This window comes from Oncorhynchus mykiss, chromosome 12 (assembly GCF_013265735.2).
Source record: "Oncorhynchus mykiss isolate Arlee chromosome 12, USDA_OmykA_1.1, whole genome shotgun sequence".
NCBI lineage: Eukaryota > Metazoa > Chordata > Actinopteri > Salmoniformes > Salmonidae > Oncorhynchus > Oncorhynchus mykiss.
This window is the reverse complement of record NC_048576.1, coordinates 93,950,086-93,965,860: the sequence shown is the minus strand read 5'-3', so window position 1 is coordinate 93,965,860 and position 15,775 is coordinate 93,950,086. Positions and strand designations below refer to the sequence as shown.

Here is a 15,775-nt window from a genome sequence, read left to right as displayed (position 1 = left end):
CAGTCTGAGGTCCTGAGTGCTCTGGAGGAGGTTTTCATCAAGGATCTCTCTGTACTTTACTCAGTTCATCTTTCCCTATATCCTGACTAGACTCCCAGTCCCTGCCACTGAAAAACATGCTGCCACCACCATGCTTCCCACCACTGTGTTCTTGGTGACCTTGAGTGCTGCAGACATTTTTTGGTACCCTTCCCCAGATCTGTGCCTCGGCACAATCCTGTCTCTTAGCTGTCTCAAGACCTCATGGCTTGGATTTTGCTCTGAAATGCACTGTCAACCGTGGGACCTTTATATAGACAGGTGTGTGCCTTTCCAAATCATGTCCAATCCATTGAATGTACCACAGGTGGACTCCAATCAAGCTCTAGAAACATCTCAAGGATGACCAATGGAAACAGGATGTAACTGAGCTCAATTTCAAGTCTCATGGCAAGGGGTGAATACTTATGTAATTAAGGTATTTCTGTTTTCTATTGTTAATACATGTGCAAACATTTCTAAAAACAACTGTTTTTGCTTAGTCATTATGGGTTACAGCTTCTACCCCAAGCCATAAGACTCCTGAACAGCTAATCAAATGGCTACCCAGAATATTTGCATTGCCCCCCCCCCCCCCCCCTTCAACGTTGCTACTCTCTGTTATTATCTATGCATAGCCACTTTAATAACTCTACCTACATGTACATAATTACCTCAATACCTCGACACTGGTACCCCCTGTATATTGCCTCGCTATTGTTATTTACTGCTGCTCTTTAATTATTTGTTATTCTTATCGCTTACTTTTTTGTAGGTATTTTCTTAAAACTGCATTGTTGATTAAGGGCTTGTAAGTAATCATTTCACTGTAAGGTCTACTACACCTGTTGTATTCAGAGCATGTGACAAGTAAAATTTGATTTGATTTTGTGTAGATTGATGAGGAAAAATATTTTATTGAATCAATTTTAGTATAAGGCTGTAACGTAACAAAATGCGAAAAAAGTCAAGGAGTCTGAAGATTTCCCGAATGTGGTTGTCTCACCTAGATATCTTCAGATAAATGCACTTTATCTTCATTTGACCCAGTTCATTTGACCCAGTTTCTTACGGACGGAAAATGCTAAAATCCATGTAATCCATTTTAGAATAAGGCTGTAACGTAACAAAATGTGGAAACCGTCAAGGCGTCATTGATCAACCCCATGCCATGATTAGACAGTGGAACAAAAACAAATTTCCTTCATAATTTCTTTAAACAGTAAAAGCTTCTCATTTTCCCCATCTGAGTTCAGAGTAAATGAGAGACTGTAGTAATGTTTGTTTCGGTTGTGTTGAAGCCCAATCAAGCAGGAGAGAACAGACAGCTGTGTGTCCATGAACAGTGACAGGTCTATGGGACTACCTATAGACTTCAGAAAGGGATGTTTATCTACTGAAAAAAGGTAACAAGAGCTCATGGGTCATGATCAGTGAGTTAAACAGCACTGTCTCTAGTAATTTCTCCTCTCCCATTTTCCCATACATTTTTGTTGCTTTCCTTATCCACAGGCTTGTCCTTTTTATAAATTTTCATAGTCCTAACACCATATTTTTCCCACTATAAATCACGTGTAGCTTATAATGCCTTCATAATGCCTTCTTAATGCCTTCTTAATGCCTTCATAATGCCTTCATAATGCCTTCTTAAAGCCTTCATAAAGCCTTCATAATGCCTTCTTCATAAGCACTACATGAATATGTTACACAGCATCTATATCCGTATGTCATTCTTTATAATGGGTTCATAAATGTGGCATAACTGTGACATAACCACCAATGTCAAATGTGACATAACCACAATGAATATACAATGAAAACAGGTCCATACTGGACTAACAACAGCATGACTGCTTGGTTATAAAAGGGGGAGTGGTCAGAAAGGGAGAGTCAGAGATTCAAACTATCGTTGTAACATCTGGAAACTACGCTCATGGAAAAAATAATACTTAGCACCCTAACCACCGCTCATCCGGATAAGAAATGCAACGTATATATTTACGCGTCGCTGTCCTTGATCGTCGTCTCTCTGTTGAACCACTTTCTCAAAAAGGGTTTGAGTGTCCAATCCCACTTCGGTGTGAGATTCAGCTTGTCTTCGAGTGGAGTGTTCGTTAGAATAGATACTTCAGATGTACCAACGGTTGTCTGAGAGGGATTGTCCTTCCCACCTTGTGTCTATAGTCAAATGTTCTAGGCTACTTTACATGCCAGCTGTAGACTGGTAATGCTACGGTCTAGTGAGTTTCTTCTTGTGTAGAGATTGAGAGTTTGAGTTTCTCACCATTTCAAACGTGTGGACTAACGTCTCACGTTTCCTGGTCTGTAGAGGTTCAACCATTTGTAACGTTGAGCTTGCACTTCACGTCAGCTGGTCCGATGTAAATTTTGTTACGAAGGCTTTTATACTCGGGTAAAAAGGGGGCGTTCCATCACGCCGACACATTGTCTGTGCTACCTTGGGCATGGTTACTGACTGGGCAAAAGTTTATATTAAAACAATTATCTCATTAGAAGGCTAAAATCACATTGCTATCTTCACAAAAGTACTCTTATACTTAATCATATATTTGATACAACATTTAGATGTAAACTTGACAGGTAGACTGGGTACCCTTTCAGAGTTAGTTATTTCGTTTTAATGACGTCACAAAATAATAAACAATATGTCATGATTATTCTTGAGCTCCCCACTGAACATTACGAACATTCAGAAGTCAGGAAAAATGTTACAATGTTTACCTTTTTTTTTTAAATAAAAAAAAAGCTTTTGGCGGAAAGTCTCTCTCTACACACAGCAGATTCCTTTCCCAATACTGCAGGCAAGAAAGACCCTTTTTGCGTCACACAATTTATGACCATGTGTTAAGGTGTCAAAACCGGCTATCTGTCAGCCATTTGTCCAAGCTGATCTGACACCTTTGATCCTCACCAAGGAGAGAGTCATGACACTGTTGAGTGTGAAAAACCCAGCAGCGTTGCAGTTGGTGACACAAACCAGTGTCCCTGGCACCTACTACCATACCCCGTTCAAAGGCACTTAAATATTTTGTCTTGCCCATTCACCCTCTGAATGGCACACATACACAATCCATGTCTCAATTGTCTCAAGGCTTAAAAATCAGTTAACCTGTCTCCGTCCCCTTCATCTACACTGATTGAAGTGGATTTAACAAGTGACCTCAATAAGGGATCATACCTTTCACCTGGATTTACCTGGTAAGTCTGTCATGGAAAGAGTTCTTAATGTTTTGTATGGTCAGTGTATGTACTGTGTGTGCAATAGCCTGGGGAAGACATTACACCAAGAAACACTTACCTTGATGAAAGCCTCCAACCTAAAATAAATTGAAGGTGTCTTTCTTCTGGAACCAAATCACATGTTCCTCAGAACACAAACATGCACACAACAAAAACGAGCCAAACCGTGCAGTACTGGGTCCAGTCAGGTCTTTGACACGTTCACCCACTCCCCCGCTGAAAGCTCAGCCACAAAATGTTAGCACCATTGTAACAGGTTGTAATCAAGCCATGGTCTCCATGGGAACAGAAGAGTAATACCTGGTGTGGTAGTCTCGAGGCGGTAGGTAGCCTAGTGGTTACAGTGTTGGTTGCTGGATCAAATCCCAGAGCTGACAAGGTAAAAACCTGTTGTTCTGCCCCTGAGCAAGGCAGTTAACCCACTGTTCCCCGGGTGCCGAAGACGTGGATGTCGATTAGGCAGCCCCCGGCACCTCTCTGATTCAGAGGGTTTGGGTTAAATGTGTTCAGTTGAATGCATTCAGTTGTGCAACTGACTAGGTATCCCCTTTCCCAGGTTGGGAAATCATCTTGGCTCTGACATAGACGCATCCACACACACACAAACAGACACAAATGCAAGCTTTGCAGGTCCATCAACCCATTTAGATACCTCTCACACCCTACTGTAACCTATGGATCATCAGAGGACTGTCATAAATCAGCAGAACATTAATAACATGCTTATTGACACTTTATGTAGTGTCCTGTAATACTTCCTTTGTAGTGAGACACCTTTAATCATTCATAACATATTCATAAATGCTTTATCATATGATGCTGTACTTACTATGAAGTCGGACACATTTGGTCATTCATAACACGTACATAAAGGCTTAATGATGTAAACACCAATGTAATAACCCTTAGGGAAATTCACTAACAACTGAAATAAATAAACATTAAAGATATGTTTAAACTATACGTTTTTAACAATACACATACATTAAGTTTTAAGTCCATCAATGTGCTGAACATTACACAGGGCTTTGAATAGTGTAGCTTGTTCCTGAGCTGGCGGACATACTGCAATGTTTCTTGCCTCCCTTCCTGCTGGAGGTACTGCATGTTAGTTCCAACCTTAAAGTGATCGTGGGAATAGAGCTCACTATCCTGATTTATAAAGCCTTTATTAAGCGATGCTAATGCCACCTTTTATGAAACACGTGTTTATATCATATTTGACATAGTGGGTTATGTCACATTTGACATTGGAGGGTATGTCACACAGTTATGCCATGAACACTTTATAGAGCTTGACATACGGTTATAGATGATTTGTGACACTTATGTAGTGTTTATAAAGGCTTTATGAAGGCCTTATAACCTGCACGGCATGTAAAGTGGATCCAAAATATTAAACAAACATAACATTCCCTCCCTGAGTGTGTGTGTGCTGGATGAGATGTAATCTCATGTTTTGACCACAGAAACCAACGGAAGAACGAGATGAAGATGTTCAAGAGGATTCTTAGTCCAGAACTCCCACAAGGCTTTGAGAGTCATAAACAGGATAAGGACGTGGTGGACGCTGAAGATGAGAAGCAGGAGAGCAGTGCCAGAGACACACTGTATAAAGGTAAGAGCTGTCTGCCTCATGTTGAATGCTGTTTTATAACAAACATTTAAAAGTTTTAGCTGTGTAACTCCGTATTGTAGCATCATAACCACAACACCTAGTGACATCATCAAGAAGCCCCCGACCTCTAGGGGCCCCCAAAACATATCAAATGATACATAGAACATAAAATATGATAGCAAAATGTGTAGAATTGCAGGAAACTAGATATACAGATACAACATTCTTTTCTCAGCCGAGTTGGGGTATGGATATACTAGATCAAGATGATGTTACAATTGATTTTAACATTATCCATTAGCCTTTACATATGTTTATATTGGTGATTTTTGACGGACGTGCTACCTGTCCCAGACCTGCTGTTTTCAACTCTCTAGAGACAGCAGGAGTGGTAGAGATACTCTTAATGATCGGCTATGAAAAGCCAAGTGATATTTATTCCTTAGGTGTTGACCTGTTGCACCCTCTACAACCATTGTGATTATTATTATTTGACCCTGCTGGTCATCTATGAACATTTGAACATCTTGGTTCTGTTATAATCTCCACCCGGCACAGCCAGAAGAGGACTGGCCACCCCTCAGGGCCTGTTTCCTCTCTAAGTTTCTTCCTAGGTTTTTTCCTTTCTAGGGAGTTTTTCCTAGCCACCGTGCTTCTACACCTGCATTGCTTGCTGTTTGGGGTTTTAGGCTGGGTTTCTGTATAGCACTTTGAGATATCAGCTTATGTACGAAGGGCTATATAAATACATTTGATTTGATTTTGTTATTTCAGGGGGAATTGGCCATGTATAGACCAATAAACTAAATTAGTGTCTCTTTCACTAGGGTAGACCTGGTTTATGAGAGCATTGGGACATAGCCACAGACCTGGTTCGTATGGGTCTTTGGGCTGAGATATGCAGGTGTAGATCTAGTTTATATTAGTATTGGGAACAAATGGGTTAACACAACACCTAGTGACCTCGTCAAGTAACAGCATGGATGTGTTGTGTTGATTAATTTAGACAGAGGGAAGAGACAAAGGAGAGAGAGAGAGAGAGGAGAGACAACATTAATAATACCATCAATAATTATATAATCAGTTAAACCAGGGAGTACTGCATTATGAAAACATTGACACATTTATACAGGAGGTTAACCTGTCTAGGACTGCTAGCGGAACCCCCCGAACAGCCAGTGAAAGTGCAGGGCGCCAAATTCAAAACAACAAAAATCTCATAATTAGAATTCCTCAAGCATACAAGTATTTTACACCATTTTAAAGATAGAATACTCGTTAATCCAGCCACAGTGTCTGATTTCAAAAAGGATTTACAGCGAAAGCACCACGAACGATTGTTAGGTCACCACCAAGCCACAGAAAAACACAGCCATTTTTCCAGCCAAAGAGGGGAGTCACAAAAAGCAGAAATAGAGAGAAAATGAATCACTAACCTTTGATGATCTTCATCAGATGACACTCATAGGACGTATGTTTTGTTTGATAAAGTTCATATTTATATAAAAAAATCTGAGTTTACATTGGCGCGTTACGTTCAGTAGTTCTAAAACATGCAGTGATTGTGCAGAGAGCCACATCAATTTACAGAAATACTCATAATAAACATTGATAAAGATAGACTATTATACTTTAGATAAACCTCTCCTTAATGCAACCGCTGTGTCAGATTTTTAAAAAACTTTACGGAGAAAGCAAACCATGCAATAGTCTGAGTACAGCCTTTAGACAACAAAGCAGCCAAAAAGATAGGGTAGTGGGTAGTCAACAATAATCAGAAATAGCATTTTTAATATTCACTTACCTTTGATTATCTTCATCAGAATGCACTCCCAGGAATCCCAGTTCCACCATAAATGTTTGATTTGTTTGATAATGTCCATCAGTTATGTCCAAATATCTTCTTTTGTTAGGGCGTTTGGTAAACAAATCCAAAAGCGCGTTCAGGTCGCGCCGAAAGTCGGACGAAAAGTTCAAAAAGTTCCGTTACAGTCCGTAGAAACATGCCAAACCAAGTATGGAATCAATCTTTAGGATGTTTATAACATACAACTTCATTAATGTTCCAACAATTCCTTTGTCTGTACAAATGAAGAGGAACGTAGGTACCTTTCACGTGAGCGCGCCAGACCTAGGCTGTGCCAGACCACTCACTCAGAGCCCTTATGAGCGCCTCCTTTAGAGTAGAATCCTCAAAACAGGTTCTAAATACTGTTGACATCTAGTGGAAGCCTTGGGAAGTGAAACCTAACTAATATCACCCTGTATCTTCAATGGGGGCTGAGTTGAAAAACTACAAACCTCAGAATTCCCACTTCCTGGTTGGAACCTGGCAGGTTTTTGCCTGCCATATGAGTTCTGTTATACTCACAGACATCATTCAAATAGTTTTAGAAACTTCAGAGTGTTTTCTATCCACATTTTTGTATGCATATTCTAGCTTTTACGGCTGATTAGTAGGCAGCTTAATTTGGGCACGTTTTTCATCCAAGCTACCCAATACTGCCCCCTACCCCAAAGAAGTTAAGAGAATGAATTATTATGATTTTACAACTTCATAACAAAGTCCTACAATAATGTAGGCATTAAAACAGACCTAATATTAATATCCTTTGTGTTGTGTTATTTCTTCATTCAGATGAGCTTGCTGTGATTTCCCAACGTGAACTCAAGTCTAATCTAAAGAAGAAGTTTCAATGTGTATTTGAGGGAATTGCTAAACAAGGAAACCCAACACTTCTCAATAAGATCTACACAGAGCCCTACATGACAGAGGGTGGAAAAGGAGAGGTCAATAATGAACATGAGCTGAGACAGATTGAGACAACAACCAGGAAACAAGCAAGACAAGAGACTGCAATCAAATGTAACGACATCTTCAAACCCTTAACTGGACAAGACAAACTTATCAGAACTGTGCTGACAAAGGGAGTCGCTGGCATTGGAAAAACAGTCTCTGTGCAGAAGTTCATTCTGGACTGGGCTGAAGGAAAAGCAAATCAGGATGTCCAATTTGTATTTTCATTCCCTTTTCGGGAGCTGAATTTGATGAAAGAGGAAAACCACACTTTGATTGAACTTCTCAATCACTTCTCAATGGAAACCAAAGAATCAAGAATCTCCAACTACGACAAGTACAAAGTCCTGTTCATCTTTGATGGTCTGGATGAGTGCCGACTGCCCCTAGACTTCAAAAAGAACAAGATGTGTTGTGACGTCACAAAGTCAACCTCAGTGGATGTTCTGCTGACAAATCTCATCAAGGGAAATCTGCTTCCCTCTGCTCTCCTCTGGATAACTACCCGACCTGCAGCTGCCAATAAGATCCCTTCAGGGTGTGTTGACCAGGTGACAGAGGTACGAGGGTTCAATGACCAACAGAAGGAAGAATACTTCAGAAAGCGATTCAGTGATGATGAGGACCTGGCCAGCAGAATCATCTCACACATAAAGACATCAAGGAGCCTCCACATCATGTGCCACATTCCAGTATTCTGTTGGATTTCTGCAACAGTCCTTGAACACATGCTGAAACATAAGAGAGAAGAGATGCCCAAGACTCTGACTGAGATGTACACACACCTTCTGGAGTTCCATACCAAACAGAAGAATGAAAAGTATCTTGGGAAAGAAGAGACAGGTCCACACTGGAATAAAGAGAGCATTCTATCACTGGGAAAACTGGCTTTTCAACAGCTTGTCAAGGGCAATCTGATTTTCTATCAAGAAGACCTGAAAAGGGCTGGCATTGAGGCCAATGAAGCCTCCGTGTACTCAGGATTGTGCACACAGCTCTTTAAAGAGGAATGTGGGCTGTACCAGGACAAGGTGTACTGCTTCGTGCATCTGAGCATTCAGGAGTTTCTGGCTGCTGTATATGTGTTCTTCTCATTCATCAACAACAATGATAATCTAATGGCCAAACCGCAATCAACATCCAGGTACTTTTCTGCTCTGTTCGGAGACAAGCCTGAAGTTACTTCCTACAAGAGTGCTGTGGATAAAGCATTACAAAGTGAGACGGGAAACCTGGACCTTTTCCTCCGCTTCCTTCTGGGCCTCTCAATGGAGTCTAATCAGAAGCACTTACGAGGTCTACTGACAACGTCAAGAAGCAGCTCACAGGGCCATGAAAAAACAGTCAAGTACATCAAGGAGAAGATCAGGGAGAATCCCTCTCCAGAGAGGTGCATCAATCTGTTCCACTGTCTGAATGAACTGAATGACCATTCTCTAGTGGAGGAGATCCAAAGCTACCTGAGATCAGGAAGTGTCTCCAGTGAAGAACTGTCACCTGCACAGTGGTCAGCTCTGGTCTTTGTGATGCTGACTTCAGAAAAAGAGCTGGATGTGTTTGACCTGAAGAAATACTCCAGATCAGAGGAAGGTCTGCTGAGGCTGCTGCCAGTGGTCAAAGCCTCCAGAGTTGCTCTGTGAGTACAAACATGACATTTAAGTACTAATCATCAGGAAGAAATATTCTGTTTAGAGAACTGATATTGAAAAACTACATTGAAAAACATATATATATTATATATATTCAGTTTAGAGAAAAATATGTTATAATATGTGTGTAATATTATATTAAAAAACATATTGAATCAATGCATTGATGTTCACATTAGTATAACAATATGACCATACAATTGTAGGAGATGGAAGATAAATCTATATGTTGTTTGAGAGAATAAACCAAATTCGTCTGCCATTGTCCTTCTACACTACTGGTATTAAATTAACAGTGCGTTTAGTGAAATCATGATCTCTTTGTCAGGCTGTCAGGCTGTGGAGTCAAAAAGAAAGGCTGTGCTTCTCTGGTATCAGCTCTTATGTCAAACCCCTCACACCTGAGAGAGCTGGATCTTAGTAACAATGACCTGAAGGATTCAGGAGTGAAGCTGCTCTCTGCTGGACTGGGGAATCCTCACTGTAAACTGGAGACTCTGAGGTCAGTATTCCTGTATTTTGTCAACAAGTGATAACAGTTTGATTGTTAATCAATTCCCCGTTACATATATCACCAGTAGTACATTTACCCGTTAATTCTTATGTCTAATCTACAATGTTTGTTACTGTAATTTATTTTACTATATTCAATATTATTATTTCAGTCTTCCCCTTCTCATTGTCAGAGTGGATACATTGTTTTCATAGTGCACAACCTATGCTAAACTTGTGAGACAAAGTTCTGGTTTATTTCATTCCATTTATGAGTTTTGTCGATGTAGTAATTGTCTTTTGTTTGGAGCACTCCTGTCAATGTAGGCCTATAGGTAGGCCGTCTCAATCATTGATTGAAAGAACAGATGACTTTCGGTCGACAAATGTTTTTTTTTAAATGTCGGAAACAACCTTAGTGTGGACTGTATACTCAATACAATCTAAATCTGATACCTCAGTTTTTTTGACTGATAATGCTTTTTAAACTGGTCTGGATAGTCTACTCAAATAGTTGTACTTCATATTTCTGTCTACAAGCAATACTTTGATCATTTGTAATGTCTAGTAATGATACATCCATTTAAATCAAATGTTATTGGTCATATACACGTTTTTAGCAGATGTTATTGCAGGTGTAAGTAAGTAATATCTAACAGTTTCACAACATATACCTAAAATACAGGTAGTTCTAAATATGGAATGGATTATGAATATATACATATATGTCAGAGCAGCATTGGACTGAGACACAGTGGCATAGTATAGAATACAGTTTACACATATGAGATGAGTAATGCAAGATACGGAGACATTATTAAAGTGGCTAGTGTTTCCTAATCTATGTCTATAGGCTGCCACTCCCTGATGTGCTAGTGATGGCTGTTTAGCAGTCTGATGGCCTTGAGATAGAGGCTGTTTTTCAGTCTCTCGGTCCCAGCTTTGATGCACCTGTACTGACCTCTCCTGCTGGATGATAGCGGGGTGAACAGGCAGTGGCTTGGGTGGTTGATGTCCTTGATGATCTTTTTGGCCTTCCTATGGCATTGGGTGCTGTAGGTGTCCAGAAGGGCGGGAAGATCGCCCCCGGTAATGCGTTGGCCAGACCGCACCACCATCTAGAGAGCTTTGCGATAGTAATTTAGTTCAATTACTTAAGCTTTTTTAGGTAAAGAGGCAACAGACTGGTATAGGGATTGATTGAATATATCTGTAAACACTCCAGCCAGCTGGTCTGTGCATGCTCTGAGGACGCAGCTAGAAATGCCATCTAGGCCGGCATCCTTGCGAGGATTAACACTCTTAAAACCTGTTGAGTGGGCCTCCCGGGTGGCGCAGTGGTTAAGGGCGCTGTACTGCAGCGCCAGCTGTACCATCAGAGTCCCTGGGTTCGCGCCCAGGCTCTGTCGTAACCGGCCGCGACCGGGAGGTCCGTGGGGCGACGCACAATTGGCCTAGCGTCGCCCGGGTTAGGGAGGGCTTGGTCGGTAGGGGTGTCCTTGTCTCATCGCGCACCAGCGACTCCTGTGGCGGGCTGGGCGCAGTGTATGCTAACCAAGGTGGCCAGGTGCACGGTGTTTCCTCCGGCGCGTTGGTGCGGCTGGCTTCCGGGTTGGATGTGCGCTGTGTTAAGAAGCAGTGCGGCTTGGTTGGGTTGTGTATCGGAGGACGCAGGACTTTCAACCTTCGTCTCTCCCGAGCCCGTACGGGAGTTGTAGCGATGAGACAAGATAGTAGCTACTACAACAATTGGATACCACGAAATTGGGGAGAAAAGGGGGTAAAATTCAAAAAAGAAAAACCTGTTGAGTGTAGGGGGCAGTATTTTGATTTGGATGAAAAACGTACCTGTTTCTCAGTCCCAGAAGCTAGAAAATGCATCAAATTGTCAGATTGGGATAGAAAACACTCTAAAGTCTCCAAAACTGTCAAAATATTGTCTGTGAGTATAACAGAACTGATATTGCAGGTGAAAACCTGAGGAAAATCCAACCAGGAAGTGCCTAAGAGAAATGAATCTCCCTGTTCCATTACATGCCTTCCCTCCATTTAAAGGGATATCAACCAGATTCCTATCCCTATGGCTTCCACATGGTGTGAACAGTCTTTAGACATACAGTGGGGCAAAAATGTATTTAGTCAGCCACCAATTGTGCAAGTTCTCCCACGTAAAATGCTGAGAGAGGCCTGTAATTTTCATCATAGGTACACTTCAACTATGACAGACAAAATGAGAAAAAAAAATCCAGAAAATCACATTGTAGGATTTTTTTAATGAATTTATTTGCAAATTATGGTGGAAAATAAGTAGTTTCAGGCTTTTATTCTGAAAAATGTGCAAGAACGATCACATCACGTCTGTGGATGGCTGGGTGCCAGCAGGGTTTTGTATGCGCAACAGCTTGGAGCAGACATTTTCTCTCTCTCTCCTATTGAAAAAGCTATGGTCCGGTTGAAATATTACCGATTATTTATTGTAAAAACAACCTGAGGACTGATTTAAAAAAAACGTTTGACATGTTTCTACGAACTTTACGGATACTATTTGGAATTTTCGTCTGCTCCATCATGACCGCTCGAGCCTGTGGATTACTGAACATAACGCGCCAACCAAATGGAGGTATTTTGGATATAAAAATAATCTTTATGGAACAAAAGGAACATTTATTTGTGTAACTGGGAGTCTCGGAGTGCAAACTTCCGAAGATCATCAAAGGTAAGCGATTCATTTTATTGCTATTCTGACTTTCGTGACCAATCTACTTTGCTGCTAGCTGTTTGTAATGTTTTGTCTGCTGAGAGAGATGTCCTTACATAAACACTTGGATTGCTTTTGCTGTAAAGCTCTTTTGAAATTTGACACGCAATGTGGATTAACAACAAGCTAAGCTGTGTTTTGCTATATTGCACTTGTGATTTCATGAAAATTAAATATTTTTAGTAGTTTAATTTGTTTTGGTGCTCTGCAATTCAGCGGATGTTGACGAAAATGATCCCGCTAACTGGATGGGTGCGCCAAGAAGTTAAATGTTTTACTCATGTCGGCCATGGAGATGGAGAGCCCACAGTCTTTGGTAGCGGGCCGCACCCGCCCGCCCTCCCGACTAGCATCACTACTCTGGACGGGTCTGACTTAGAATATGTGGACAACTATAAATACCTACAGTTGAAGTCGGAAGTTTACATACACATAGGTTGGAGTCATTAAAAGTAGTTGTTCAACCACTATAGTTTTGGCAAGTCGGTTAGGACATCTATTTTGTGCATGACACAAGTAATTTTTCCAACAATTGTTTACAGACAGATTATTTCATTTATAATTCACTGTGTCACAATTCCAGTGGGTCAGAAGTTTACATACACTAAGTTGACTGTTCCTTTAAACAGTTTGGAAAATTCCAGAAAATTATGTCATGGCTTTAGAAGCTTCTGACAGGCTAATTGACATCATTTGAGTCAATTGGAGGTGTACCTGTGGATGGATTTCAAGCGAAACCTTCAAACTCAGTGCCTCTTTGCTTGACATCATGGGAAAAACAAAAGAAAGACCTCAGAAAAAAATTGTAGACCTCCACAAGTCTGGTTAATCCTTGGGGAAGGTACCACGTTCATCTGTACAAACAATAGTATGCAAGTATAAACACCATGTGTCACGTTCTGACCTTAGTTCTGTTATTTTATCTTTGTTTTAGTATGGTCAGGACGTGAGTTGGGTGGGCAGTCTGTTTGTTTTTCTATGTTTGTTTTTGAGTTCGGCCTAGTATGGTTCTCAATCAGAGGCAGCTGTCAATTGTTTTCCCTGATTGAGAATCATACTTAGGTAGCCTGGGTTTCAGTTTTGGGTTGTAGGTGTTTGTCTTCCGTGTCAGTGTTTGTCGCCACACGGGACTGTTTTGTTCATTTCACGTTTATTGTTTTGTATTTCGTAGTGTTCAGTTTATGTTTTAAAATAAACATTATGGACACTTACCACGCTGCGTTTTGGTCCTCCGATCCTTCTCGCTTCTCCTCCTCACAAGAGGACGACGAGGTTCGTTACACCATGGGACTCATCTGTACAAACAATAGTACGCAAGTATAAACACCACAGGACCACGCAGCCGTCATACAACTCAGGAAGGAGACGCGTTCTGTCTCCTAGAGATGAACTTACTTTGGTGTGAAAAGTGCAAATCAATCCCAGAACAACAGCAAATGACCTTGTGAAGATGCTGGAGGAAACAGATACAAAAGTATCTAAATCCACAGTAAAAACAAGTCCTATATCGACATAACCTGAAAGGCCGCTCAGCAAGGAAGAAGCTACTGCTCCAAAACCGCCATAAAAAAGTGTGATCTGGTCTGATGAAACAAAAATAAAACTGTTTGGCCATAATGACCATCGTTGTGTTTGGAGGTTAAAGGGGTAGGCTTGCAAGCTGAAGAATACCATCCCAACCGTGAAGCACGGGGTGGCAGCATCATGTTGTGGGGGTGCTTTGCTGCAGGAGGGACTGGTGCACTTCACAAAATAGATGGCAACATGAGGGAGGAAAATTATGTGGATATATTGAAGCAGCATCTCAAGACATCAGTCAGGAAGTTAAGGCTTGTTCGCAAATGGGTCTTCCAAATGGACAATGATCCTCAAGCATACTTCCAAAGTTGTGGCAAAATGGCTTAAGGACAACAAAGTCAAGGTATTGGAGTGGCCATCACAAAGCCCTGACCTCAATCCTATAGAAAATGTGTGGGCAGAACTGAAAAAGCGTGTGTGACCAAGGAGGACTACACACCTGACTCAGTTACACCAGCTCTGTCAGGAAGAATGGGCCAAAATTCACCCAACTTATTGTGGGATGCTTGTGGAAGGCTATCCGAAGGCTACCTGACATTTCACATTCTTAAAATCAAGTGGTGATCCTAACTGACCCAAGACGGAATTTTTATTACGATTAAATGTCAGGAATTGTGAAACATGTAGTTTAAATGTATTTGGCTAAGATGTATGTAAACTTCCAACTTCAACTGTAGGTTTCTGGCTAGACTGTAAACTCTCCTTCCAGACTCACATTAAGCATCTCTGATCCAAAGTTAAATCTGGAATCGGCTTCCTATTTTGCAACAAAGCCTCCTTCACTCATGCTGCCAAACTTACCCTCCTAAAACTGACTATCTTACCAATCCTTGACTTCGGCGATGTAATTTACAAATTAGCCTCCAACACTCTAATCAACAAATTGGATGCAGTCTATCACAGTGGCATCCGTTTTGTCACCAACGCCCCATATACTACTCACCCCTGCGACCTGTATGCTCTCGTTGTCTGTTCCTCGCTACATATTCGTCGCCAAACCCACTGGCTCCAGGTCATCTATAAGTCCTTGCTAGGTATAGCTCCACCTTATTTCAGCTCACTGGTCACCATAGCAACACCCACCCGTAGCACGCGCTCCAGCAGGTATATCTCACTGGTCATCCCCAAAGCCAACGCCGCCTTCCCTTCCAGTTCTCCACTGCCAATGACTGGAACGAATTGCAACAATCACTGAAGTTGGTGACATATCTCCCTCACTAACTTTATAAGCGTCAGCTGCCAGAGCAGCTTACCGATCGCGGCAGCAGTACACCATCTGTAAGTAGCCCATCCATCCAATCAACTACCAACCTCAATTGTTTTGTTTTTTTTCTGCTCTTTTGCACACCAGTATTTCTACTTGCACCTCCTCATCTGCACATATATCACTCCAGTGTAAATTGCTAAATTGTAATTACTTCACCACTATTGGCCTATTTATTGCCTTACCGCCTTACTTAATTTGCACACACTGTATACAGATTTTTCTATTGTGTTATTGACTGTACGTTTGTTTATCCCATGTGTAACTCCGTGTCGTTGTTTTTGTCACACTGCTTTGCTTTATCTTGGCCAGGTCGCAGTTGTTAATGAGAACTTGTTCT

The 15,775-nt window shown here is 41.2% G+C and overlaps 1 protein-coding gene across 1 annotated transcript in view; it reads left to right on the top strand.

The window, feature by feature from the left end:
- LOC110514005 (NLR family CARD domain-containing protein 3) overlaps positions 1-15,775 on the top strand; it is a 28,506-nt gene that overhangs the window by 7,283 nt on the left and 5,448 nt on the right. Inside the window, exons 3-6 of the mRNA XM_036939264.1 lie at positions 1,320-1,424; positions 4,749-4,897; positions 7,536-9,330; positions 9,672-9,845. Coding sequence (XP_036795159.1) covers positions 1,320-1,424; positions 4,749-4,897; positions 7,536-9,330; positions 9,672-9,845 — 2,223 coding nt within the window. The remainder of the gene's footprint in view (positions 1-1,319; positions 1,425-4,748; positions 4,898-7,535; positions 9,331-9,671; positions 9,846-15,775) is intronic.